The sequence below is a fragment of the Esox lucius genome, chromosome 8 (genome assembly GCF_011004845.1).
Source record: "Esox lucius isolate fEsoLuc1 chromosome 8, fEsoLuc1.pri, whole genome shotgun sequence".
Classification (NCBI taxonomy): domain Eukaryota; kingdom Metazoa; phylum Chordata; class Actinopteri; order Esociformes; family Esocidae; genus Esox; species Esox lucius.
The window spans coordinates 20,238,528-20,264,408 of NC_047576.1; the positions used below are offsets into that span (position 1 = coordinate 20,238,528).

The window sequence follows — 25,881 nt, forward strand, 5'->3', positions numbered from 1 at the left end:
GTAATCGTGTTAGAACAGCATGTGTTTTTAGAACCATTTAATAATTATGAATATAAACTAATGTTAAATGTGTTTTTTGGGGAATAGCGCTAAGGCGGTTTCTCAGACCTCTGTCAGTGTAATGGGTGGGTCAGGGTGGTGACGCTCTAACGTTACGCAGGAAGAAGCGTTCGGTGAACCATCGTGACAGCCTGTGTTGCTGTAAACATGGCGCCATGCACGGTAATAGGGCTGTGCGGTATTACACCCCGTTTCTAGCTAGACTGAGATACACACAACCTAACCATGGAAACAGAAGAGGAGCAGCATATGACGACCCTCCTCTGCATGGGTTTTCCAGACGCGGTGGCGATACGTAAGGCGCTACGCCTGGCAAAGAACGACATAAACGAGGCTGTGGCGCTTTTGACCAACGAAAGCCCCGGACTTGGGTATGGATATGAGCCGATGGAGAGTGGCCCTGCACCGGGCCCTGGCTCTAGTGGAGACGGGGAGACCAGCGGGCGGACTGGAACTGGAGGGTTTGACCCACCTCCCGCCTACCACGATGTGGTGGAAAGCGAGGTAGGTTGACAGAATCTCGATTAAAACTGGTCTTTGCTATAACGCAAAGCTAGCTAGTTAGCATAAAAAAAACAGCCATGTCTAGGGATATATCTAGTCTGACTCGCCTATTACGTTCCACTCCACATAGAGCGCTGCGCTCATGCTTGGACTGTCAAAATAGGGAGGGAAAATCTGTAGTGAGCTCAAGTAATCTAATAAGATGAATCAATGTGGGGCTGCATACATTGATCGAAAGGCTCCGAATAAATGCATTACTTTGATGATCCGCATGCTACGTGCGCTAACCAACATCAGACATCTAGTCGTTGCTAGCTACTTCTACATAGTGGGTTAAGTTAGCTTGTTAGCCCAGCGTATTGGGCTGGGGGAGGGGATGGGGAATGCGCGGATCTTTACCAGGGCAGCGTTCAAATTTAGTTGCCAACGAACTAACGAGTTGTTCTATAGTTATCCTTATGTTTGCAACAAATATAATGTTTTGGTTTAGGCAGACTCAAAACCTTCGTAATGTGAAATGCACATAACTGTCTGCATGTAGCTAAATGGAAAATGTAAACGGAGCCTGCTAAACCGGAGCTACTATACGGATGATAGTAGATAGCCAGGCTAACATTGGTATGCTAACATTGGTATGGGGAGTAAGAATATGTGATTTCGTAATCGGCTATGGTTAAGATGATGTGGCCATCTTGGGATTTAAAGATTTTTTAATCATAGCTCTTTAATATTGTTCGTAGTCCAGTGACAACGTAATGTCTCGCTCTCAGGTCTAACCGGTCTGAACCGCATGTCTGGATTTCTTACTAGTGTCCTGTAGATAGACAGCATCAAGTGTTATCAGCTATACTGTATTCTGTTGTGAACATACATTATTTTGGTTTCTAGCTTTTATATGCCAAAGTTAGAAAAATGGTTCCTTAAACAATTGGATATTTCTGCATGTATTTATGACTCTCATTTCGTCGCTATATCTTTGTATCTAATGGTTTGATTCACTATACATTGTGCTGTAATCTCACTGTATTCTAACCTGTCATTTGATCTGGTTGTTTGATATATCATTTTAATGTGACCTTAGCTGGAGGGCAGCTGCCAATCATTTAATAAGCAAGTCACTTACACTGCTCTGGATGCCACCTGCCGGAGTGCTGATTGGGCTGCTGCTCTGTCTGTTCTCAGTCTTAGCTATGAAGCCACAGTTGCCCTAGAGTAACTTAATTGCAAATACACTTTTGTTGCAATCGAAAATCAGTATGGAAGATGCAGGAACGACAATAATTCTATGCAACTTACTCTTAGCTCCATCTTTATGGATGTGAACGTATTGGCTTTGTGAGGGTTAGTGGTAATTGCTTTCACTTACCCATTGGTTGGGTGACTGGTAGGCTACTGTTGTTTTGAGAGCTCTGGGCCAGTAACAGAAAGGTTGCTGGTTCAAATCCCAGAGCTGATGAGGTGACCTGTTGACCTGCCCTTGAGCTAGGCTATTAGTCCTTATTGCTCCTGGGAAGCCATAATTAATTTCTTATCCATGACCTCAAGAGGGGTTTGGAATGCACACAAAAACATTTGGATTTCACTACAACACACTACAAGACATGAGAGGTTGTGTGTGAGTGGAATGAGTCTCCCATATGTCACGTTTATGCATTTTCCCTGAGTTCAGTGGAGATTAAGAAGGGGACTCTCCACTGTACATTATTGGAGATTTTCAATGCCGTACTCCTCGTGTCTTTCCTTCTCAACACCTATTGAAGGAGAAGCTCGGAGGGGAGGGATTTCTGGCAATCTCATCTAATGGGTTTTGAGGAGGAGACCAGGGAGCTTTCCTGTAGTGAGGTGGGCAAAGCTTGGGAAAGCGCAATAAAGGGCAGTGGAGTCCTAATGTAGTGGTCACCAGTCTTGTATCTAACTAGGATGAGGTCACCATCTTTATTCTATACACTCCACAGATCATGTCAGATGTTCATTACTATGATCTCAAGCAGTTCAAAAGACAAACAGTCCCTAAGAAGCCACATGAAACAGGTATTGCATTCAGTATGACACTGCGTTGCGTTTTCCAAGATTTCCCAGGAACTGTTGGCAGTGTGACATCAGAGCAGCCTTGTTTTGATTTTGAAAGCATGTGTCTGTCCAGGTCCTATTTTCACATTCACACACCATTCCTCTCCCTTCGCATGCCTCCCCTCCATCTTCCTCCTTTCAGTTTGTAGTGCATCTCTGCTGTTTGTGCCTTGGGAGGCATGTCACAGGTCTGTAGCCCTGCGTTCTCGTCCTAAATATAGCTCTGGACAAACACACTCACACAGCTCTGCTGTCTCATTTGTCAGATGTACTGGGGGCTCAGTTACCTAGCCGCCCCATCTGCAACACACACTGATGCACCCCCACGAACAGTGCAACATACTCTGATTACAAAACACACACACATACACTGGAAAGAGTCAGACACACCAAACAACACACCACACCCTGTCCTCCTGAGAGAATCCAAGAGCTCCAGACCTCCCTACCCAGTTCCCCTGGCTTCTCCTAGTTCAGGAAAACATCACTGGTTCTGTTATTGTTACTGTGTGGAACCGGCTATGGGGCCTTTGGGCCAATAGTGCTTTATGCTAGTCATTATGGCTTACCAAAGGGTTAGATTGCAAAACCTTTTGTGAAACAGTTAGGGGAGCTAGGGCCCCCCCCCAAAAAAAGCAACTCTGTTTGACTGAATGTTTTTCAGCTGAAACATTATGTTTGGCTCAGTTTTCCCACAACCCATTTCTAGACTAGAACACCTATTCAGTGGAGATTCACCTACAAACTCTGGTTCAAAGCCCATATCCACAAAGCCTTTTAAGTAGTATTATATTTTCTCTAGAATCCGTTGTGATAATTGAACATTATTTATATGGACAATTTGGGTGCTGATCCCAGATCAGGACTTTTAAACGCTTTATGGATTCGTCCCCTTGAGCTGTCTGGGAAACTGGCAGCTTGTGTCTCTAACTAATACCGTTATTGTCTCTGATTGGACGGTGCCGCTCAGAGGTTTCTGGTACATAGGGGCTCCCCAGCAGTGGAATGTTTGCCTGATGACCTTTGGACCTTAGAGAAAGGCTCATGTCTATCACTGCTTCAGTCCAGATCCTCCCCTCTCCACCTTTCCCTATACATTCTTTCTCCACCTCCACTCCCCAAATCCCCTTCAGTCTGTCATGTTAGAATGAAGTACATGATCTGCTGACAATGCTGACATCTGCTGAGGAGTTATTACACAAACATACTCTCAACTGTTGCTCAACCTGTGGCTGTGACAGTGCTGACGTAGAGCATAATTGGCAGGCTGCAGTATAACTCAACTGTCTGTGTTTCAGAGGAGTAATGATGAGAATGGGAACTGTTCTGGGAGCAGCATGGAGTTCCCCACCACTAACCTGTATGAACTGGAGAGCAGAGTGTTCACTGACCACTGGTCCATCCCCTACAAGAGAGAGGAGTCTCTGGGCAAATGTCTGGTGGCAGCCACCTGCCTGGCCAAGCATGGTAAGAGGGATGGAGGGGGGAAGGCTTGGATGGAGGGGAACAGTTTAAGTGAGAATTGTTGTTGTGTGGGTTTTTGCCTTTTCACACAGATATAGATTTTTCTGTTTCTTTTCTCTGTCTTGCCTACTCTGTTCTCACATGCACTCTCTGTCTGTCTTTCTCTGTCTGACAGGCCTGGCAGATGCAGATGAGAACTGTAAAAGGTTTATGGACAGATGTATGCATGAGGCTTTCAAGAAGGTGAGTGAAAAAGTAGCCATTGGATGGGTTGTCAATACTGTTGATACTAGTTAATTATGCATTTTAATATACACTCACCTAAAGGATTATTAGGAACACCTGTTCAATTTCTCATTAATGCAATTATCTAATCAACCAATCACATGGCAGTTGCTTCAATGCATTTAGGGGTGTGGTCCTGGTCAAGACAATCTCCTGAACTCCAAACTGAATGTCAGAATGGGAAAGAAAGGTGATTTAAGAAATTTTGAGCGTGGCATGGTTGTTGGTGCCAGACGGGCCGGTCTGAGTATTTCACAATCTGCTCAGTTACTGGGATTTTCACGCACAACCATTTCTAGGGTTTACAAAGAATGGTGTGAAAAGGGAAAAACATCCAGTATGCGGCAGTCCTGTGGGCGAAAATGCCTTGTTGATGCTAGAGGTCGGAGGAGAATGGGCTGACTGATTCAAGCTGATAGAAGAGCAACTGTGACTGAAATAACCACTCGTTACAACCGAGGTATGCAGCAAAGCATTTGTGAAGCCACAACACGCACAGCCTTGAGGCGGATGGGCTACAACAGCAGAAGACCCCACCAGGTACCACTCATCTCCACTACAAATAGGAAAAAGAGGCTACAATTTGCACGAGCTCACCAAAATTGGACAGTTGAAGACTGGAAGAATGTTGCCTGGTCTGATGAGTCTCGATTTCTGTTGAGACATTCAGATGGTAGAGTCAGAATTTGGCGTAAACAGAATGAGAACATGGATCCATCTTGCCTTGTTACCACTGTGCAGGCTGGTGGTGGTGGTGTAATGGTGTGGGGGATGTTTTCTTGGCACACTTTAGGCCCCTTAGTGCCAATTGGGCATTGTTTAAATGCCACGGCCTACCTGAGCATTGTTTCTGACCATGTCCATCCCTTTATGACCACCACATACCCATTCTCTGATGGCTACTTCCAGCAGGATGATGCACCATGTCACAAAGCTCGAATCATTTCAAATTGGTTTCTTGAACATGACAATGAGTTCACTGTACTGAAATGGCCCCCACAGTCACCAGATCTCAACCCAATAGAGCATCTTTGGGATGTGGTGGAACGGGAGCTTCGTGCCCTGGATGTGCATCCCACAAATCTCCATCAACTGCAAGATGCTATCCTATCAATATGGGCCAACATTTCTAAAGAATGCTTTCAGCACCTTGTTGAATCAATGCCATGTAGAATTAAGGCAGTTCTGAAGGCGAAAGGGGGTCAAACACAGTATTAATATGGTGTTCCTAATAATCCTTTAGGTGAGTGTACAATACCATTCTAAAGTATGGGGACAGCTACTCTTTCAAGGTGATGTTTTCCCCCCTCCATTTTCCGCATTGTAGAATAATAGTGAAGACTTCATGTAGTAACCAAAAACTTGTTCAACAGATCAAAATACATTTCATGTTGTAGATACTTCAAAGTAGCCACCCTTGATGTTGCCTTGATGTTGTCTTTGCACAATTTGCATTCTCTTAACCAGCTTCATGAGGTGGTCACCTGCAATATATTTCCATTAACGTTGTTAAATATTAATTGGTGGAGCTTCTTGCTTCCTTAATGCGTTGGAGCCAATCCGTTGTGTTGTGACAAGATAGGGTTCATATATGGAACATCATTGTCTGTACTGTAGTAGTCCATTTTATAGCAACAACAGCTCAAATCAGCAATGAGAAACAATAGTCCATTATTTAGCGCTGCACCAATACCACTTTTATTCAGACCGAGTACAATTACGAGTACTTATATTTGGGTACTTGCCGATACCGAGTACGGATGCCAAGTATTCAAAGCTGCACTTGGTAGGATTTTCAGTAAAAAACAAAAGTTTTGTCCCCTGTAAACTTGTTGTGGACTGTGTTCATGTTGTGGACACTATTCTCTCATCTTTTCACTTATTGTATCAATGTCATTCACAAATGAAAGAAAAACCAACGTTGTTGTGCCATGAAATAAAATGGCTTTGTGAGTGTAAAGTTTGTCTTCAGTCTCGCTAGCAATCGCTCAATTCTTTTGACTTTTCCAAGGAGTAAGATACTAGTAGGCCTATTTCAGGCTAATAAGCTATTAAAACGGTCAGTGGCAAAAGCTATACAGTTCATAGATGCTATTTGTGGTGGAAGTAAACTTCATAAGAAACGTTAGTCAGTTTAACACAATGCTTAGTAGTGTCTAGTGACATATTCAAAGTTGGGGTGTTGTTAGTGCGTGACAAAATGGTCTAAAGTTGAGAAACAATTTTATGACTGGCATACTTGCTTACCATACATTAAACAGTTTGTACTTCATCTGCGAAGTATGAACTTGTAGTATGCAATTTGGTTGATATATGGCATTAGAACGCAATTGGGAGCAGCTAGAGACCAGAACGACAAACTGCCAATTCCTCCCTTGTCTGCTGCATCATACACTAAGAAAACTGTAAAGAAGAAAATGACTTAAACTAGCTCTCTATAGATAGCAACCAGGAACCCTAAGCTAAAATTAGCAAGGCTAAGAATAATGTTGAACTCTGAGTTAGCGCTGTTTTTTTTTGGAACAGGTAATTCTATTTTTCATATTATTGTTATTATTATTATGAACTTCATTCTCTATCGGCGTTAGTGCGGAACTGCTTTCTGACTGGTGAATAATTGAAACATTTTGTAATTGTTTTTTTACTGAGAAGATCCTAACTGGTGCGGCTTTAATAAGGCAGTATTCTCCCATATAAATCCCACATTTATAACAACCGATTATTGCTGGTCATCAAATCCAATGAACTCTTCAGGAGCCTCTGCTTTTTCTTTTTTTTTTCTGCCCGCGGGCTGTCTCTGGACATATTATTTTGCTTCTCCAGAGTTTGCTGCAAAGTTAGCTATTGTTGTGGGTCTGCACTGCTTGCATTAGCATACTCCTTGAACCCTGCACTGTGTTGTCTAAAGATGTTTGCTCAAATTGCTTGTGTTAAATTAGTGTTTCTCTTGACAGTTTAGCAGAGCTTTCATTCTGCTTTACTTGTGTCATTGCTGACATCTCCGTCTTCCTGCTCTACCAATCTGAGTTCTATACTCTATTCTTAGGTGTCCAGAGGCGACACAACCATCGAGTTTAACTTAATGTTTCCATGATGTGGTATCGGTGCATAGTCATATTTATATGAGTACAAGTACATAAGCTCAGAATTGTCCCGATACCCGATACTGGTATGGGTGCATCCCTAATTATTACTTTAAGACATGAAGTTCAGTCATTCAGGAACATTTCAAGAACTATGAACGTTTCTTTAAGTGCTGTTGCAAAAACTAGAATTACCTGCCTCAGAAACCAAAAATGTATTACTTCTAAGATTGCAATAAGTGCTTCACAGAGTTCATTTAACAGACACATCTCATCTTCAACTGTTCAGAGGAGATCAGGCCTTTATGGACGAATTGCTGCAAATGACTACTGAAGAACACTAATTAAGAGAGACTTTCTTGGGACAAGACACATGAGAAATGGACACTAGACTGGTGGAAATCTGCCCTTGGGTTTGTTGAGTCTAAATTTGAGATTCTTTATTCCAATCGCCCTGTCTTTGTGAGATGGGCTGATCTGAGCATGTTTGGTTCCTATTGTGAAGCATGGCAGAGGAGGTGTGATAGTGTGGGGGTGCTTTGCTGGTGACACGGTTGGTCATTTATTTTTTATTCAAAGGACTCTCAACCAGCATGGCCACCCCATCATTCTGCAGCGCTATGCCATCCCATCTGGTTTGCGCTTAGTGGGGCTATCATTTGTTTTTCAACAGGACAATGCCCCAAAACACATCTTGATGCTGTGCATGGCCTATTTGACCAAGGAGATATATGGAGTGCTGCATCAGATGATCTGGCCAAAATCATCTGACCTGAATCCAGTTAAGATGGTTTGGGAGTTGGACCTCCTTCAAGACTGTTGAAAAGCATTCCAGGTGACTACCTCATGAAGCTGGTTGAGGGAATGCCAAGAGTGTACACAGCTGTCATCAATGCAGTGTGGCTACTTTGAAGAATCTAAAATTTTAATGTATTTTGAATTATTTAAATATATTTTGGGTTACTATGTGATTCCAAATGTGTTATTTCATTGTTTTGATGTATTCACTGTTATTCTACAATGTGGAAAAAAGTAAAAAAAATAAAAAAATACCCTTGAATGAGTAGGTGTCCAAACTTTTGACTGGTGCTATATGTATGCACATTTTAAATGCTTGAAGTAAGGATTACCAGTACTTTAAGCAGAAGATTAAGCAGATTAACTTGTTCATTCTACCTGTCAAATATTTTTTCATTGTGACACATGCATTAGTTCCTCAAAACACTGAGCCATTCACGTTTTGATTTGTAAAGGGCACAGCGGTAGAAGGCAAGAGCTTGCTGACGAGGTTACACTTCCTACCATTTCACTGCTAAACATTTGTCAGCTAGATGTTTTATAAACCATCCCAGACGTGTTATATTCACCAGCTGTGTGTTTGGATTTACTGTATCGATAGGCAGAAGGGGCAACATAAGTGTTAGCTTCCTGCTATGTTTGGGAAGTCATAGCTGTGGATGAGTTATTCTTACAGCTGCCATTGCTGTCTTTAATTTCCCCCCTCACTGTGCTTCCTACTGTTTTTCTGCTCTGTTCTCCTCTGTTCAAAGCCTAGCCCTTTGCTCTAGCTGCAGAGGCTCCATGTACCATTAGAACTTTTATTTGCACAATCTTTCATTCACTTTTGCTGTTAACGTCCGCAAGCATTAACAATTACGGTTTGCTGCTGCTAGCTGTATTTGTTTTAATTTTGTAGCTGGTGTGACCATTGAAGTTAGATTAATGCTACATGACGAGTGGCCTCTTTTGGCATTTAGCTACCAGATTCTTAGGTAAGTTGTTCGTACTTATGTGAACTCTGTTAGCATTTGTTTTTTCTATACCGCCTTGTGTTTTATGCCAGGAATACTGTCAGTTCTGGGATGACAGCACGACTGTGACATCTACAGTATATAGCTCCCAGTTGTATGCATGTGTGTGCCAACACTTAACACAAAGTGCGAGATGCGAAACCCGTTTCAAATTGATTATATTCAAGAACGGAAGCTTTATTGAACAGTCCTGGTGAGATGTATCTGACCCCTCCCCTCCTCCTCAGCTCCTGACCAGCAGTGCGGTTCATAAGTGGGGGACAGAAATCCATGAAGGAATTTACAACATGTTGATGTTACTGGTGGAACTGGTGGCTGAGAGGGTCAAACAGGACCCCATTCCAGTTGGCTTGATGGGAGTACTGACTATGGTGGGAACATACACATGTGTTACATACACACACGCACACACCTGATACATAGAGTACATACACACCTGGTACACACAAACAGACCCCCAACACACACCTGGTACATAGGGTATATACAGGCCTGGAACACACGCACATCTGATACAAAAAGTACAAACACCTGGTACATAGAGTATACATACAGCTGGTGCAGACACACACCTGGTACATAAAGTATATACAAACCTGGTACATACACACACTTAATACGTAAAGTACAAACACCTAAATAGAGTGCACACACAGACCTGGTACACACAGACCTGGTACACACAGACCTGGTACACACAGACCTGGTACACACAGACCTGGTACACAGGGTACATCCACACCTGGTACATAGAATAAATACAAAACTAGTACATACGCCCCTGTTACATGGAGTACACAGAAATGTCTCTGCATTGCTGCTTTAAACCCTGACAATGAGTATCTCTGCCTCCTAGGCTTTTAACCCGGACAATGAGTACCACTTTAAGAACCGTATGAAAGCCTGTCAGAGGAACTGGAATGAGGTGTTTGGAGAAGAAGCCATGTTCGCTGTGTCGCCTAGCAACAACTACCAAAAGGTGAGGCGGGTGTGGCTCTATAGATCACGTGGAAAAATAAAGAAGCTGCAGCTCGACCTAAATGTGACTGATAAAATGTGCGTGTCTCTGGTTTCTACAGGAACCTCACGGCTGGCTGGTAGACCTGGTCAATCGGGTAGGCCCACACCCACTTCTGATAAGTCGGTTTTGTCAGTGTCTGAATTAAGTGGTGTGATTGTTCGGTCTTCTCTTTATTTCATCCCACAAGTTTGGAGAGATGGGAGGGTTTACTGCTATCCAGGCTAAACTCAACACAGAGCAGATTGAGATTGGGGTAAGGACAGGCATACATCCCCACACACACCCACACACACACCATCCTGAAGCCCTTCTCTGTGAAATGCTCCATTGTCGGGCCACTGTTAGGTCTCCTTGTGCGAGAAACTTCCTTTGAGGGGTCTAACCGGAACCACACTCTCATTGATCCCTCCAAAGCACAGACCATCTCCGCCATTAGCATGTTAATCTCTCTCTGTCACTTGAGACTGCAGCTGCCTCCCCCAAAACCCTCACCCGTGGGAGACAGCCACTCCGTAAATGATGTATCTGTAACGGCCTGTCTCCTTGCAGTGTGTGTCTGCGCTGGTCCAGCCTCTGTCTGTGTGTGCGGAGTACCTCAACTCCAGCCTGGTGCAGGTGAGGCCTTTTTCCCGCCTTCACGTGGCGTCCTGTACATCCTAAGGATTCTTAGTCAGTAAATGACACTAAATGCTATGTGTTTGCAGCCAATGCTGGACCCCGTCATCCATAAAATGATCACCTACGTTCAGAACTTGGAGGAGAAGGATCTGAAAGACAAGGTACCACCATACCACCTGCTCTATGTACCCACAGTGCCTAACTCAGTGTACCCACAGTGTGTCGACAATTCCCCAGTCTATATACCCACAACCCATGTGATTTATATATCCACAATGCTCTACCCCGAAAGATCATGGTTAGAAGGGATACAGCTCATGTCAGTGGCATCTCACTTCTGCAATGGAGCGGCGTGTTCAGAGTCATTCAGTTTTGACAGAAGTAGTTGTTTGCTTTCCCATAAACATTTGACCTCATTGGTAAACTCATAGTTTCAGTAGAAAAAATGTCATGTAAAGTGCTTAAGCAGTCCCCCCTGATATTAGCTACGTATATTTTAGCCACCTTTGTCACTTACTTTGGACAGCATTGTTGCAGCAATGCTGAGTAGATTCCCCACTGAGTAGACTGTCACTGATAGGCAAGTGGATACTAGGGATGGGCATGGATAGTCGAATATTCGAATACCTGAAATGTACTTAGTATTCGAATACTTGTGTGTGTGTATTCTATTAATGTTATTTTTCTAAATACTTTTACAATTTTAAATTCCAATCTCAAATGTTTACATATGACCATATACCATGACATTTAAAAAAAGTATAACATTTAAGTAGTTTTTATAACATGCGCTCCTTTACACGTGTTTGTTGTTTACGTTACACAATCCGTCGTGGTAGTGTGGTCTGGCCCAGTCAGTCAGAATGACGCAATATATACGTCTTATCCAACTGTTAACAAGTGGATGAAAGTCGGCTAATTCAAGGGAAGATGGAATATATTTACTGAATTAATGTTACTGAATTAATAAAAAAATATTTGTCTATAAAACGCTACGTAAAGTTAAGCTGCGGAATCGAAAGGCGGTTGAGAGCAAATAGCATATAGCTGGCTAGCTTAGCTAACTAGCTTCTCTAGACTCTTCCAAACAATAACCCAATGTTGTGTGTTGATGAATATTGTCTTCTAGTTCTGTAGTTTTGCATGTCAAACACACTGCCTCCTCTATGCACGCAGTCGTTTTTTTTGTTGTCACGAATGGTCATTGAGCCGATGTTACATGAGAACACCCTGTCCTTCGCGCATTATGTAGTAGCCCTCATGAAGTATCGTGTTTTTTAAAAACATGTACTTCGGTTAACCGAATACTATTCGGATAACACATACTATTCAGATAGTAAAATATGGCCCAATGCACATCCCTAGTGGATACAGCTACTAATGTTCCGGTACTTGACTATCCTACTCAGAAATGGCCTTCAATAGAGAAAAAACATGTTGGCTACCAGCCGTGACATAGAAATGCCGCATAATGTTTTGGCCTGTCCTGTGAGACATACTCTCTGTTGGAACCTCAGTGCAAAATGGTGCTGTGGTCATTTACACAGACATAATAAATACCAGGGGCATTAATATGACCTCACCTGTCATAATAAGCACAACCCCTTTTCACACGTACTTCTATAGCAGTTACATATCTTAGCTGTCAGAGTCTGAGTGCAGAGTGAGACTATGACATCACTGATATATATTTTTTTTTCTTCAAATCTTAAATTGAATACACTTTTATTTTATGATGTTATGTATATACTTTATGAACTGTCTTTATTTTTAATACCACTGAAAATACACCTACAAATGGGGAGAACGGCGACCATTCAACGTTCCCTCCTGACACATCAACAGGGGGTGGCTAACTGTTGTTCTCCCCCTTTCCTTCTGTAGAGGCTGGTGAGCATCCCGGAGTTGCTGTCTGCCATCAAGCTGCTGTGTATGAGGTTCCAGACAGCCTTGGTTACCGTGGTGGACGACCTGCGCCTGGACACCCTGCTGCGCATGCTGAAGACGCCTCACTTCTCCACTAAGATGAACTCCCTCAAAGAGGTGAGAGACCGGGGGTTACAATGTCCAGGGTTATCACACACCAGGCCAGACAGGAAGCCATTGTCCAGTATAATTCTGCGCACTCCATGGGGAATTCAGTTCCGTCAATCTGTTGTCACACTTCGTGTGTGTGTGTGTGTGTGTGTGTGTGTGTGTGTGTGTGTGTGTGTGTGTGTGTGTGTGTGGGTGTGTGTGTGTGTGTGTAGGTGACTAAGCTGATCGAGGAGAGTACTGTGTCTAAGACAGTGAAGAATGCAATTGACACCGACAGGCTGCTGGACTGGCTAGTGGAAAACTCTGTCCTGTCAATAGCACTGGAGGGTAAATACTTTAACATAATTACTTTGAGTTCTACTGTCCTGATGTGGAATTCCAGGTAATAAAGGCCTGTGTGTGTGTGTGGGGTGTAGGTAACATTGACCAGGCCCAGTATTGTGATCGAATAAAAGGCATCATTGAGCTGTTGGGCAGTAAACTCTCTCTGGACGAGCTGTCTAAGATCTGGAGGATACAAGCAGGCCAGTCGTCCACGGTGATAGAGAACATCCACACCATCATGGCTGCCGCTGCCGTCAAGTTCAACTTCGACCAGCTCAGCCACCTGTTTGTCCTCATACAGAAGGTATGAATGTGTGCTCTTAGGAACCATGGTTTCCCTGTGGGTTTGTGCATCTGCTAGTACTCTTTCTGTTTTCCAATTTTTCCGTCCTCCACAAGGATTGGCACAAGGAACCTCTGAGCTTTTGGCGACATTCGCCAGTTCCTGGGAGAAAAAAATACATTTTATGGTCGCAATTTTGGGCAAAAGATGAAATTATAATTAGGGTTGGTGGGTGGTTGGGTTAGGTTTAGGTTTGTGGGGTTAGGTTTAGGACAAATAGGACTTTTAGGATATTTCTAAAATGTGTGTGTGTGGTGTGGTCCAGAGCTGGGAGGTGGAGAGTGATCGTGTGAGGCAGAAGCTGTTGAGTCTGATCGGGAGGATCGGCAGGGAAGCGCGGTCAGAGGCCACCACAGGGAAGGTGCTGGAGGTCCTGTGGGAGCTGGCCCACCTGCCCACCCTGCCCACCTCCCTGGTGCAGCAGGCCTCCGAGGAGCACCTGGCTATCCTGACCGACGCCTACGCTGTGAAGGAGACCGTCAAACGCTGCTACATCATCAAATGTATAGAAGACATCAAGAAGGTAAAACACACCAAACCAGCCGCTTGCCTGGACGAACAGTCACAGCATCTGAGTTCAGGTTGCAGCTCTCAAATGTACACACACACACACACACACACCAGGGTTTTGGTTAGCCAATAATTGCTGGATTTTGGCAAATAAATACTGTTTTTTTCCAATAAATAAAATTGTCAAATTGCCCAGTGCTGTTGTTTATGTACGCCAATTTTCTCCTCTGCCTGCTGCTTGGGAGATACAAGCCAGGGAGGGGCAATTTATTGATAGGATTTTAATTCAAGTAAATTCAAAGTTAGAAGAAAGGGCTGTGGAAATAGTCCCCTCCCTATGGACACGTTTTAATACTAACTGCAGCATCCACCCATGATTAATCTGTGTTTTGCAAGGCCAGGCTTTGTAGCTTATCTTTTAGCTCTAGAAACCTGTGTCCCATGAAACCTTTCAAATGTGCATGCTTGGTTATTCGCTAGGTGTGCATTGGAGGACATGTTGCACACTCCACCTGCCTCTTATCTGACATCCTACTTTAAATACAACTTCACTGACTCATTTCTGTTGTGTTAAGATGAATTACCATTGGCTAAATGTGATTTTCCTGAGCAGCATGGGTTGACACCCTAATTGGTTACACTCCCATGTCCTGCATATTCCTGAATAGTCAGCTGAATTCAAATGCCACATGAAACCCTGACCCACACCTACACACAAACAAAGCGTGAATAAGCCAGTTTATGTTTGTAGACTCAGGCTGAGGAGGAGGGTAAAACCAGCGACGCCCCAAGCTCCTTTCTTAGTGGCTCCTGGGGCAAGAAGAAAGCCAAAGAAAACTCATTGGCCAAAGTAAGAGATGCCCCTCACCTTAAAACTCTATTGACCAATCAGCATTTACATTTAATCTTTTCACTGCTACTCACCAACCAATCCTAGAGGAGGGCTGGATCGGGGTGGGTTAAGGCGGGGTCGATTTGATTGTCCAGTGAGTAATTGCTTCATTGTTGATTTTACCATAAGATGTTTCAGTGAGGGAGTTCTAAGCTTAACTGGGTTGAACCAAGCGACGGCCCACCGCATGAACGGACAATAGCCCTGTTGTCATGGGTTTTGAGAATTTGTTTTCATTGTGAGCTCTATTTGTTATATACTTTTTGCCCAAAGCACCTGGCTTGTGATCGGGAAGCAACCTGGTTCCAAAGCATGTGACAGGGCCAAGGCACAAAAGCCAACAACTACCACCCAGGCCAGATAAGAGAACTCCCTCATTGATACTGCAGCTGTGTTTAATTCTTTGTGGGATGCGTGCGTTCTTTCCAAAATGTGAGAGCGAGCTATTGTTTAAGCATTGTAGGGATTGGCATCTTTCTAAAATGTTGATTACAGTGTTTGTTGTTGTAAGCAGCTTTGGTGTTCTTTTGTCTTTTCGTGATTGGATGAGATGAATGAAAGGCAATCAGAGAGCACTGTTTAAATGCTGTCTGTATTAATGAAGATAACACACAGGACTGTGTAGTGCTTTTCAAGGACCCAAGTGGCCTAACGTGTGTGTGTGTGTGTGTGTGTGTGTGTGTGTGTGTGTGTGTGTGTGTGTGTGTGTGTGTGTGTGTGTGTGTGTGTGTGTGTGTGTGTGTGTGTGTGTGTGTGTGTGTGTGTGTGTAGTCGTCTCAGCAGGGCAGTCCCCAGGCAGTCTGGGTGGTTCCGGCTCTTCGACAGCTTCATGAGATCACACGCTCCTTCATCAAACAGACCTACCAGAAACAGGATAAGGTATCAGACATGTGTCTTTGTGATGTGACTATCTGCCATTTAAATGGGTATTTAACTGTTTATGTACACAGCCCCAGAATTTGTTTTTGTGTTTAAAGGGTTGTTTGTATAAAGCCTACCAGTACTTATCTGAAACCCTTTCCAAATATATTTTCGTCAAACATATTTCAAATGCTGTGCTCTAAACATTTAGCAAAAGGCAAATGTTTATATAGAATTCAATGAAAAGATGTTCTAAGTTAAGGCTCAATCCTTGAATTACTCAAACTGACGTTGTACAAACACCCTTACAGTTTCGGTGAACCGCTGAGGAATATGGCTTGTGAAATGTTACCACCAACAAATAAAGAAATGGAGGATTACAAAATATTTTCCTCTGAAGTTCTGAAACACACACGGTCACACAAACCCACAGTGACTAATGACTGTCTACCTAAATGTCCCAGCATCCTCAGCACCTTTAGAGAAGCTTTTCAGCGTTGGAGTGTGTATCCATAGACTAGTGTGGCTGTCCAAAACATTTTTGAAGCAGCAGTAGACATCATAAATAAGAGCCACCAGGCACGTCTTCATAGTGTGTGTGTTCCCCCAGCAGAGTATCATCCAGGACTTGAAGAAGAATTTTGAGATCGTCAAACTGATTACAGGATCTCTGGTGGCATGTCACCGACTTGCCGTCTCTGCGGCTGGGAACAACGCACTGACCGGACACACACTTGTGGACGGAAGATACACTTACCAGGAGGTACAGCTGCCTGCCTGTGTCTGCCTGCCCTCCTGCCTGCCTGTGTCTACCTGCCTGCCTGCCCTCCTGCCTGCCTGCCCTCCTGCCTGCCTGTGTCTGCCTGCCTGTGTCTGCCTGCCTGCCTGTGTCTGCCTGCCTGTGTCTGCCTGCCCTCCTGCCTGCCTGTCTGCCTGCCCTCCTGCCTGCCTGTGTCTGCCTGCCCTCCTGCCTGCCTGTGTCTGCCTGCCCTCCTGCCTGCCCTCCTGCCTGCCTGTGTCTGCCTGCCTGCCTGCCCTCCTGCCTGCCTGTGTCTGCCTGCCCTCCTGCCTGCCTGTGTCTGCCTGCCCTCCTGCCTGCCTGTGTCTGCCTGCCTGTGTCTGCCTGCCCTCCTGCCTGCCTGTGTCTGCCTGCCTGCCCTCCTGCCTGCCTGCCTGCCCTCCTGCCTGCCTGTGTCTGCCTGCCCTCCTGCCTGCCTGTGTCTGCCTGTGCCTGCCTGCCCTCCTGCCTGCCTGTGTCTGCCTGCCTGCCTGCCCTCCTGCCTGCCTGTGTCTGCCTGTGTCTGCCTGCCTGTGTCTGCCTGCCCTCCTGCCTGCCTGTGTCTGCCTGCCCTCCTGCCTGCCTGTGTCTGCCTGCCTACTTAAATGTTTGACTTCTAAAATTACGTCATGCCTTCTCCTGACTCTCTCCTCCTTCAGTATCTAGATGGCCACCTGAGGTTCCTGGCCTTCTTCCTCCAGGAGGCATCCCTCTACCTGGTCTGGAACCGAGCCAAAGAAATATGGGACTGCCTCGTCTCAGGACCAGAAGTCTGTGAGCTGGACAGGGAGGTAAAAATGAAAACATTCCAGTCATTTACCAGAGGCTCTTCTAAGTGGGCCACTGGCTCAAGGACGGGTCAGCCTACATTTTCACATTGTCTGCTCTGGGACTCAAACTTGTGACATTTCAGGTTAATGACCCAACACTCTTCTGACTACCACTGGGTTATGTGGTTACCGACCGATCTATTTCAATGCATTACGTAACTGAGTGACTCTTGTTAAGAGGCCTTGTTGCTGGTCTAGTGTTATTATGTGTAAGTTCAGATAAAGTGTTAATGTGTAACTCCTCCTTAACTCTGTGTTTAGATGTGTTTTGAGTGGTTCACTAAGGGCCAACATGATCTGGAGAGTGATGTTCAGCAGCAGCTCTTTAAAGAGAAGATCCTCAAACTGGAGCCCTATGAGATCACTATGAATGGTGAGGCGACAGTCATACACACTGAGTGTTAATGCATGCTATGGCGACAGTCACGCTGGGTGTTAATGAATGGTGAGGCGACAGTCACACACGCTGGGTGTTAATGAACTGTGAGGCGACAGTCACACACGCTGGGTGTTAATGAACTGTGAGGCGAAAATCACACACGCTGGGTGTTAATGAACTGTGAGGCGACAATCACACATGCTGGGTGTTAATGAATAGTGAGGCGACAGTCACACGCTGGGTGTTAATGAATAGTGAGGCGACAGTCACACACTGGGTGTTAATGAATGGTGAGGCGACAGTCACACACGCTGGGTGTTAATGAATGGTGAGGCGACAATCATGCATGCTGGGTGTTAATGAATGGTGAGGCAACAGTCACACACTGGGTGTTAATGAATGGTGAGGTGACAGTCATACACACTGGGTGCATGCTGTGGCAACAATCACACACGCTGGGTGTTAATGGTGAGGCGACAATCACACACACCTGGGTGTTAATGAATGGTGAGGCGACAATCACACATGCTGGGTGTTAATGAATGGTGAGGTGACAATTGTTGTACAATTGCAAAAATTATATTTACAAATGTATAATTACTTTTGTAGTTGTATAGAAATACGTATAATTGTAACTAACTTGATATTTGAAGTCATGCAAATCATTAATAACACTTGCCAATGTAAAATATGCACGCTCTGAGTTTTGTCACTAATATTTCGCTAGAACTGTGAAAATTTTTTTTTTACTTAATCACAGCCTGTGGTAGTACGTTTCACAGCATTTACAAGCCGAGATACCCATGAGGCCTGATTGGCAGGCCATAGCTTTTTCTGACCAATTAATTGAATGCATCGTAAATGCAACACATTTTCACTCTTTAACCAAAAAATAAACATGGCTATTCGGCTTCTCGTAGCCTTCCTCAGTTTTAATGGGATAACAAATGTTTTAGATTATTTTTCCACCTAGCTAAATCAATGAACAAAGTCACACGCTGGTGTTAATGAATGGTGAGGTGACAGTCACACTGGGTGTTAATGTTGTGTTGGAGGTCAGAGCTGTGTGGCAGTGGCTTCAACCAATGTTTCATGTTTTAGGCTTTAATCTGTTTAAAACCTTCTTCGAGAACGTCAATCTGTGTGACCATCGACTGAAACGCCAAGGAACTCAGCTGGTGAGTCAGTCAGCTCACACACAGCCACTCTCCTTCCCTTAGCCAAGCTGAGACTATTAAAATATACACATTTAAATCTTAAGTTCATCTCTGTATTGGCTGCATCATGACTTTTGAGCTGGACACTCCTGGACTTGATTTCTGTCAATATGTTCCCTGTCTTAGTATATGACGCTAACACTAGCACGCTAACACTAGCACGCTAACACTAGCACGCTAACACTAGCACGCTAACACTAGCACGCTAACACTAGCACGCTAACACTAGCACGCTAACACTAGCACGCTAACACTAGCACGCTAACACTAGCAGGGTTTGGATCATTACACCTCTTTTCATCATATCTCTCCTGTCTGCGCAGTGTGTGGAACGACTGGATCTAGCCGGGATGGACTTTATCTGGCGCATCGCCATGGAAACACCTGACGAGGAGATTGCCAACGAGGCCATCCAGCTGATCATCACTTACAGCTACACCAACCTCAACCCCAAGATGAAGAAGGTGTGTGTGTGTCTGTGTGTGTCTGTGTGTGTCTGTGTGTGTAGGTGTGTGTCTGTGTGTGCCTGTGTGTGCAGCCTGCATACAGTCTTGTTGACTCTTCATGTCTCTGTAGGATTCTGTCTCTTTGCACAAGAAGTTTATCGCTGATTGTTACAAGCGACTGGAGGCGGCCAGTTCAGCCCTGGGAGGACCCACCCTGACCCATGCTGTCAGCAGGGCGACCAAGATGCTGACTGCCACCGCCATGCCCACTGTCGCCACATCTGTCCAATCACCTTCCAGGTCCACCAAGCTGGTCATCATCGAGAGGCTTCTGCTATTGGCTGAGTGTTACGTCATCACTATCGAGGTATGACATCACACTGAGGAGAAAGTAGCACATAAACCTGGAGCCCCCATGCTGGCAACGTGTCCGTCATTGAAATGTGGTTCCTTCTTAGACTATGGTTTCAAAAGTAGAAGATTAATTGTGGTTAAACATGAATAATTTAATCCTTAAATCAATGTTATTTCGTTATAATACATTTTCAGTTTGGCTGATGAGAAAAACTCGGCAGTGTTATGTGAAGATAACTGTGTGTGTGTAGGACTTGTACTCTGTGCCTCGGACCATTCTACCTCACGGTGCGTCATTCAATGGCCACCCCGTCTCTCTCCACGTCACCTATGAGTCCACCAAAGACACCTTCATCCTGGAGGCTCACAGCAACGAGACTGTAGGCAGCATTCGCTGGAAGATCGCTGAGCACCTCAGCTGTCCGGTGGACAATGTCCAGATCTTTGCCAATGACAGCGTGGTGAGTTTGTGTTATTCATTCAGCAGAGTGTTTATTGAACAGCGTTGTAAGCCAAAAGATGGAAGCATTTGGCTTTGTGTAAATCTGTCTGTAGCTGACCATGAACCGAGACCAGAAGCTGCTCTCCCAGCTGGGGTTCAGTGATGAACAGTCTCTGACGGTGAAGAGCTCCAGCACTGGGACGCCCTCTGGTGGCAGCTCCGAGTCCTCCGCCTCAGCCTCCTCCACTAGTTCGTCTGTCTTCAACTCCGCCTATGCCATGGAGCAGGTAGACTGCTCACAAAAACACAAACACCTTAAACACAGACATGTGTTTTTTGAGTTGATGTTTGAGTCCGTATGTGTGTGTGTGTTTCCAGGAGAAGTCTCTTCCAGGTGTTGTCATGGCATTGGTGTGTAACGTGTTTGAGATGCTCTATCAACTGGCCAACCTGGATGAACCCAGGTGAGTCGCACACACTCCCAGCGCCGACACCAGATTCCTGGTTTCAGAATGGTTCGAAATGGGAAACGGTGTGTGTTTGTGTTCTAGAATGTTGTTGTTTTGTGTGTGTGTGTGTGTGTGTGTGCGTGGGTTTCAGAATAACGTGTGTGTGTGTGTGTGTTCATGAATAGTGGTGTGTCTGTGTCTGTCTGTGTTTTCAAGAATAATGTTGTGTGTGCGTTCCAGAATAACATTGCGTGTACGAAAGCTGCTCCTGCTCATCCCTACGGACCCAGAGGTTCAGGATGCCCTTGATAACTTTGTTCCCAAAGAGTCCAGTGTCTGGAGTCACCAGGTACATCAGTTCTCTGGTTACTGAGCTACCAAGCCAACATGACCAGTATGTTGTTGTACCGAACTAGCTGCAATGGTAACATGTTGGGGTGAACTGGCAATGTTTCTCCAGCCCCATTACATAACTCTTTGAACTGCAGATTGCCCCTTTAACTGTGTGTGTTACCCATGTTTGTTTGTAGAAGACATTGTTCACATTGGGTCAGGGGTCAGGCTCTCGCTCTCCTTCTCTGGGTTCCAAACAACAACACCAGCCTAGTGCTGCCTCCATCCTGGAATCTCTGTTCAGATCGTCCGCTCCCGGGATGTCCACCTTCAGAGTCCTGTACAACTTAGAGGTACAATCACAAGCTGTAACTACACACTGTCACGACACACTTCAGTTCTACTTCGTACTCCCTTCCCGGGCCTCTCTTTTCTAGGTGTTGAGTTCCAAGCTGATGCCAACCTCTGATGATGAGATGGCTAAAACCAGTGTCAAGTCTTTCTGTGAGAACTTCCTGAAAGCTGGAGGGCTCAGTTTGGTGGTGAATGTGATGCAGCGAGATTCCATCCCTGCTGAGGTTGACTACGAGACCAGGCAGGGAGTCTACTCCATCTGTCTACAACTGGCCAGGTACACACACACACACACAGCAAATAAATATTCAGTGCCTTCAGAAAGTATTCTTCACATCTACATTTGGTTGTGGACATTTTGTTATCAATCTAAACACTACCCTTTTTTATTTTCAATAGTTTGGAATAAATGTCTATAAAAAGTGTTTTCGCTCTGTCGTTATAGGATATTATTCAGTTTAAATTAATGGCAGTAGATATACAGTATCTCAAAAGTGAGTACACTCACATTTTTGTAAATGTTTGATAGCGAGTGTACAGCTTGTATAACAGTGTAAATGTGCTGTCCCCTCAAAATAACACAACCCACAGCCATTATTGTCTAAACTGCTGGCAACTAAAGTGAGTACACCCCTAAGTAAAAATGTCCAAATTGGGCACAGAATGTCAATATTTTGGGTTGCCACCATTATTTTCCAGCACTGCCTTAACCCTCTTGGAAATGAAGTTCACCAGAGCTTCACATGTTGCCACTGGAGTCCTCTTCCACTTCTCCATGATGACATCACAGAGCTGGTGGATGTGAGAGAACTTGCGCTCCTCTACCTTCCGTTTGAGGATGCCCCACAGATGCTCAATAGGATTTAGGTCTGGAGACATGTTTGGCCAGTCCATCATCATTATCCTCAGCTTCTTTAGCAAGGCAGTGGTCGTCTTGGAGGTGTGTTTGGGGTCGTTATCGTGTTGGAATACTGCCCTGCAAGCCCAGTCTCTGAAGGGAGGGGATCATGCTCTGCTTCAGTATGTCACAGTACATGTTGGCATTCATGGTTCCCTCAATGAACTGTAGCTCCCCAGTGCCGGCAGCACTCATGCAGCCCCAGACCATGACACTCACCACCATGCTTGACTGTAGGCAAGACACACTTGTCTTTGTACTCCTCACCTGGTTGCCGCCACACACGCTTGACACCATCTGAACCAAATAAGTTGATCTTGGTTTCATCAGACCACAGGACATGGTTCCAGTAATCCATGTCCTTAGTCGGCTTGTTTTCAGCAAACTGTTTGCAGCCTTTCTTGTACATCATCTTTAGATGAGGCTTCCTTCTGGAACGACAGCCATGCAGACCGATTTGATGCAGTGTGTGGCGTATGGTCTGAGCACTGACAGGCTGACCCCCCACCCCTTCAACCTCTGCAGCAATGCTGGCAGCACCGATACGTCTATTTCCCAAAGACAACCTCTGGATATGACGCTGAGCACGTGCACTTAACTTCTTTGGTCGACCATGGCAAGGCCTGTTCTGAGTGGAAGCTGTCCTGTTAAACCGCTGTATGGTCTTGGCCACCGTGCTGCAGCTCAGTTTCAGGGTCTTGGTAATCTTCTTATAGCCTAGGCCATCTTTATGTAGAGCAACAATTCTTTTTTTCAGATCTTTAGAGAGTTCTTTGCCATGAGGTGCCATGTTGAACTTCCAGTGACCAGTATGAGGGAGTGTGAGATGGATAACACCAAATTTAACACACCTGCTCCTCATTCACACCTGAGACCATGTAACACTAACGAGTCACATGACACCGAGGAGGGAAAATGGCTTATTGGGCCCAGTTTGGACATTTTCACTTAGGGGTGTACTCACTTTTGTTGCCAGCGGTTTAGACATTAATGGCTGTGTGTTGTGTTATTTTGCAGGGGCAGCAAATTTACACTGTTATACAATCTGTACACTCGCTACTTTACATTGTAGCAAAGTGTCGTTTCTTCAGTGTTGTCACATGAAAAGATATAATCAAATATTTACAAAAATGTGAGGAGTGTGCTCACTTTTGTGAGATACTGTACATAGTTAATAAATTATGAATTATGAATAAATCAGCAAAATGTGGAGGACGTGAAGGAGTGAGAATCCTTGGTCCAGGCTCGAGGCATTGTTTTACGTGTGGACTGTAACAGAACCTTTTCCCTGCAGGTTCCTGTTGGTCGGCCAGAGTATGCCGTCGTTGTTGGATGATGATGCAGTCCGAGAAGGCGACACGCTGTCTAGTCGTCCGTTCCGTAACGCAGGGCGTCCGGGGAGGCAGTTGTCGCTGTGTGGAACGCCAGAGAAGATCTCCTACAGACAGATGTCCCTGTCGGAACGCTCTTCCATCAGAGTAGAGGAGATCATCCCTGCAGCACGCGTGGCTATTCAGGTACTACACACCTAACACACACCTAACATAACACATACACCTAACACCCCCACACACCTAATACACACCTAATATAACACAATACACACACACCTAAAACCCCCACACACCTAATACATACCAAACACAACACACACACCTAATTTACACAAAACACAATATAACACACACCTGATACAAACTTTTACACAACACACACACAAATTTTTCATCATAAATCTTGTCTGTAGACGATGGAGGTTGGGGACTTCACTTCAACTGTGGCGTGCTTCATGCGACTGACTTGGGCAGCAGCTGCTGGCCGATTGGATCTCGTTGGTAGTCCTCAGCCAATCAGACCTGAACACAGCTCGCTCCTACCCCTTGGGGTACGCAGCCGTGTCAGCAGCACTGGTGAGACGCACACAGCACAGATTCATACACACACACAGCACAGACTCATACACACACACAAGACTGCCTTGCTATCCATGTGAGGACTGGAAATACTCTTTGCTTACTTGCTTTTTAAAATAAACTAAACCCTTAATGCCTAAATTAACCATAACCCAAATTCCAAGCCTTGTTAATCCTAACCCAAAGCTTAAAAATCATCATTAATGTGTGAGAACATGAAGAATAGTCCCAATTACCCGAAAGGTTGTTGCTTCCTTGGAGTCAAACCCAAACCGGTCCTCACTTTGATAGTGATTTGAGTACACACCCACAGAGAAGGCCCTGGCAAGATTACTGACAACATAAACGCCTGCCTGAATTATTAGCAATGAAACAGGTCATCTGTTATTCTGATATCAGTTTTTCTTCTCTCTCCTCCCTCTCTTCCTTTCTACAGGAAGTAACTGCAGCTCCAGCAGTGAGGGCGAGACGGCACCCATAGCATTGCATGCTGGGATATGTGTAAAACAGCAGAGTGTTTCTATTAAAGACTGTATCATTGCTCGAGAGGCCCTGTCTCTATTGGTCACCTGTCTACAGCTGAGGACACAGCAGCTAGGTAATACACACAGACACACACACTCTATACGAGTCACCTACCGTGAAAACAGAATGCAAACAGAGTGTTTCTCTTTCCAGGGTCGTTTTACAATCTCCCCTGTGTCAGCGACTTCATCATCGACATCCTGCTAGGATCAGCCAGTGAAGAGGTAGTGTGTTTGTGTGTGCGTGTGCGCGCGTGTGTGTGTGAGACTGAGACACGTGTGCATTCTAACCCGTGTCTCTATGCTAGATTCGGCGTGTGGCGTGCGACCAGTTGTACACTTTAAGCCAATCAGACACCTCTGCGTTCCCTGAAATCATAAAACCCAATGTGTTCCTACTCCGAGTCGTCCTCACCTCCCAGCTACCCCTCTGGAGTCCCACATCTGTCATGAGAGGAGTCAACCAGAGGTACACATACGCACGCACGCACGCACGCACACACACACACACACACACACACACACACACACAATGTGTAGCTACAACAAGGAGGCAGTAGTTAGTCATCAGCAGATGGCACCAAATGATCTGTGACTAATTATATTTTAACTGGGAAATTTTTTGGGGGCTGTGATGTACTGTATAGTGTTCTGTAGTTCTATATACTGAATAATCTGTACTGATCTGTTTGTCTATTGGAGGGGATAATCTGTCTGTCTTTCTTTCTGACTGTATAATCTGTCTGTCTTTCTGACTGTATGATCTGTCTGTCTTTCTGACTGTATGATCTGTCTGTCTTTCTGACTGTATGATTTGTCTGTCTTTCTGACTGTATGATTTGTCTGTCTTTCTGACTGTATGATCTGTCTGTCTTTCTGACTGTATGATCTGTCTGTCTTTCTGACTGTATGATCTGTCTGTCTTTCTGGCTGTATAATGTGTCTGTCTTTCTGGCTGTATAATGTGTCTGTCTTTCTGAGTGTATAATATAGGTCTGTTTGTTTGTCCAGATTGCTGTCTCAGTGTACTGAATACTTTGACCTTCGATGTCAACTACTGGACGACCTGACCAGTGAGTCC

At 44.8% G+C, this 25,881-nt stretch overlaps 1 protein-coding gene across 4 annotated transcripts in view; it reads left to right on the forward strand.

The window, feature by feature from the left end:
- The first annotated feature begins 129 nt into the window (after nt 1-129).
- usp24 (ubiquitin specific peptidase 24) overlaps nt 130-25,881 on the forward strand; it is a 34,745-nt gene continuing 8,993 nt past the window's right edge. The window contains exons 1-33 of one of the 4 annotated variants that reach the window (XM_029121825.2): nt 130-564; nt 3,933-4,101; nt 4,274-4,341; nt 9,505-9,648; nt 10,134-10,256; nt 10,357-10,392; nt 10,486-10,551; nt 10,848-10,913; nt 11,003-11,077; nt 12,801-12,959; nt 13,166-13,280; nt 13,370-13,581; nt 13,886-14,143; nt 14,882-14,980; nt 15,794-15,901; nt 16,494-16,646; nt 17,321-17,452; nt 17,753-17,864; nt 18,972-19,048; nt 19,411-19,551; nt 19,664-19,900; nt 20,139-20,348; nt 20,443-20,616; nt 20,708-20,793; nt 21,019-21,127; nt 21,309-21,464; nt 21,549-21,742; nt 23,658-23,880; nt 24,111-24,273; nt 24,713-24,874; nt 24,955-25,025; nt 25,109-25,269; nt 25,812-25,873. In XM_029121825.2, coding sequence (XP_028977658.1) covers nt 286-564; nt 3,933-4,101; nt 4,274-4,341; nt 9,505-9,648; nt 10,134-10,256; nt 10,357-10,392; nt 10,486-10,551; nt 10,848-10,913; nt 11,003-11,077; nt 12,801-12,959; nt 13,166-13,280; nt 13,370-13,581; nt 13,886-14,143; nt 14,882-14,980; nt 15,794-15,901; nt 16,494-16,646; nt 17,321-17,452; nt 17,753-17,864; nt 18,972-19,048; nt 19,411-19,551; nt 19,664-19,900; nt 20,139-20,348; nt 20,443-20,616; nt 20,708-20,793; nt 21,019-21,127; nt 21,309-21,464; nt 21,549-21,742; nt 23,658-23,880; nt 24,111-24,273; nt 24,713-24,874; nt 24,955-25,025; nt 25,109-25,269; nt 25,812-25,873 — 4,600 coding nt within the window. In that variant the 5' untranslated portion in view covers nt 130-285. Of the gene's footprint in view, nt 565-3,932; nt 4,102-4,273; nt 4,342-8,217; nt 8,302-9,504; nt 9,649-10,133; nt 10,257-10,356; nt 10,393-10,485; nt 10,552-10,847; nt 10,914-11,002; nt 11,078-12,800; nt 12,960-13,165; nt 13,281-13,369; nt 13,582-13,885; nt 14,144-14,881; nt 14,981-15,793; nt 15,902-16,493; nt 16,647-17,320; nt 17,453-17,752; nt 17,865-18,971; nt 19,049-19,410; nt 19,552-19,663; nt 19,901-20,138; nt 20,349-20,442; nt 20,617-20,707; nt 20,794-21,018; nt 21,128-21,308; nt 21,465-21,548; nt 21,743-23,657; nt 23,881-24,110; nt 24,274-24,712; nt 24,875-24,954; nt 25,026-25,108; nt 25,270-25,811; nt 25,874-25,881 lie in introns of those variants that run through there. The other 3 variants (XM_029121826.2, XM_029121827.2, XM_029121828.2) reach the window with 3 other exon arrangements.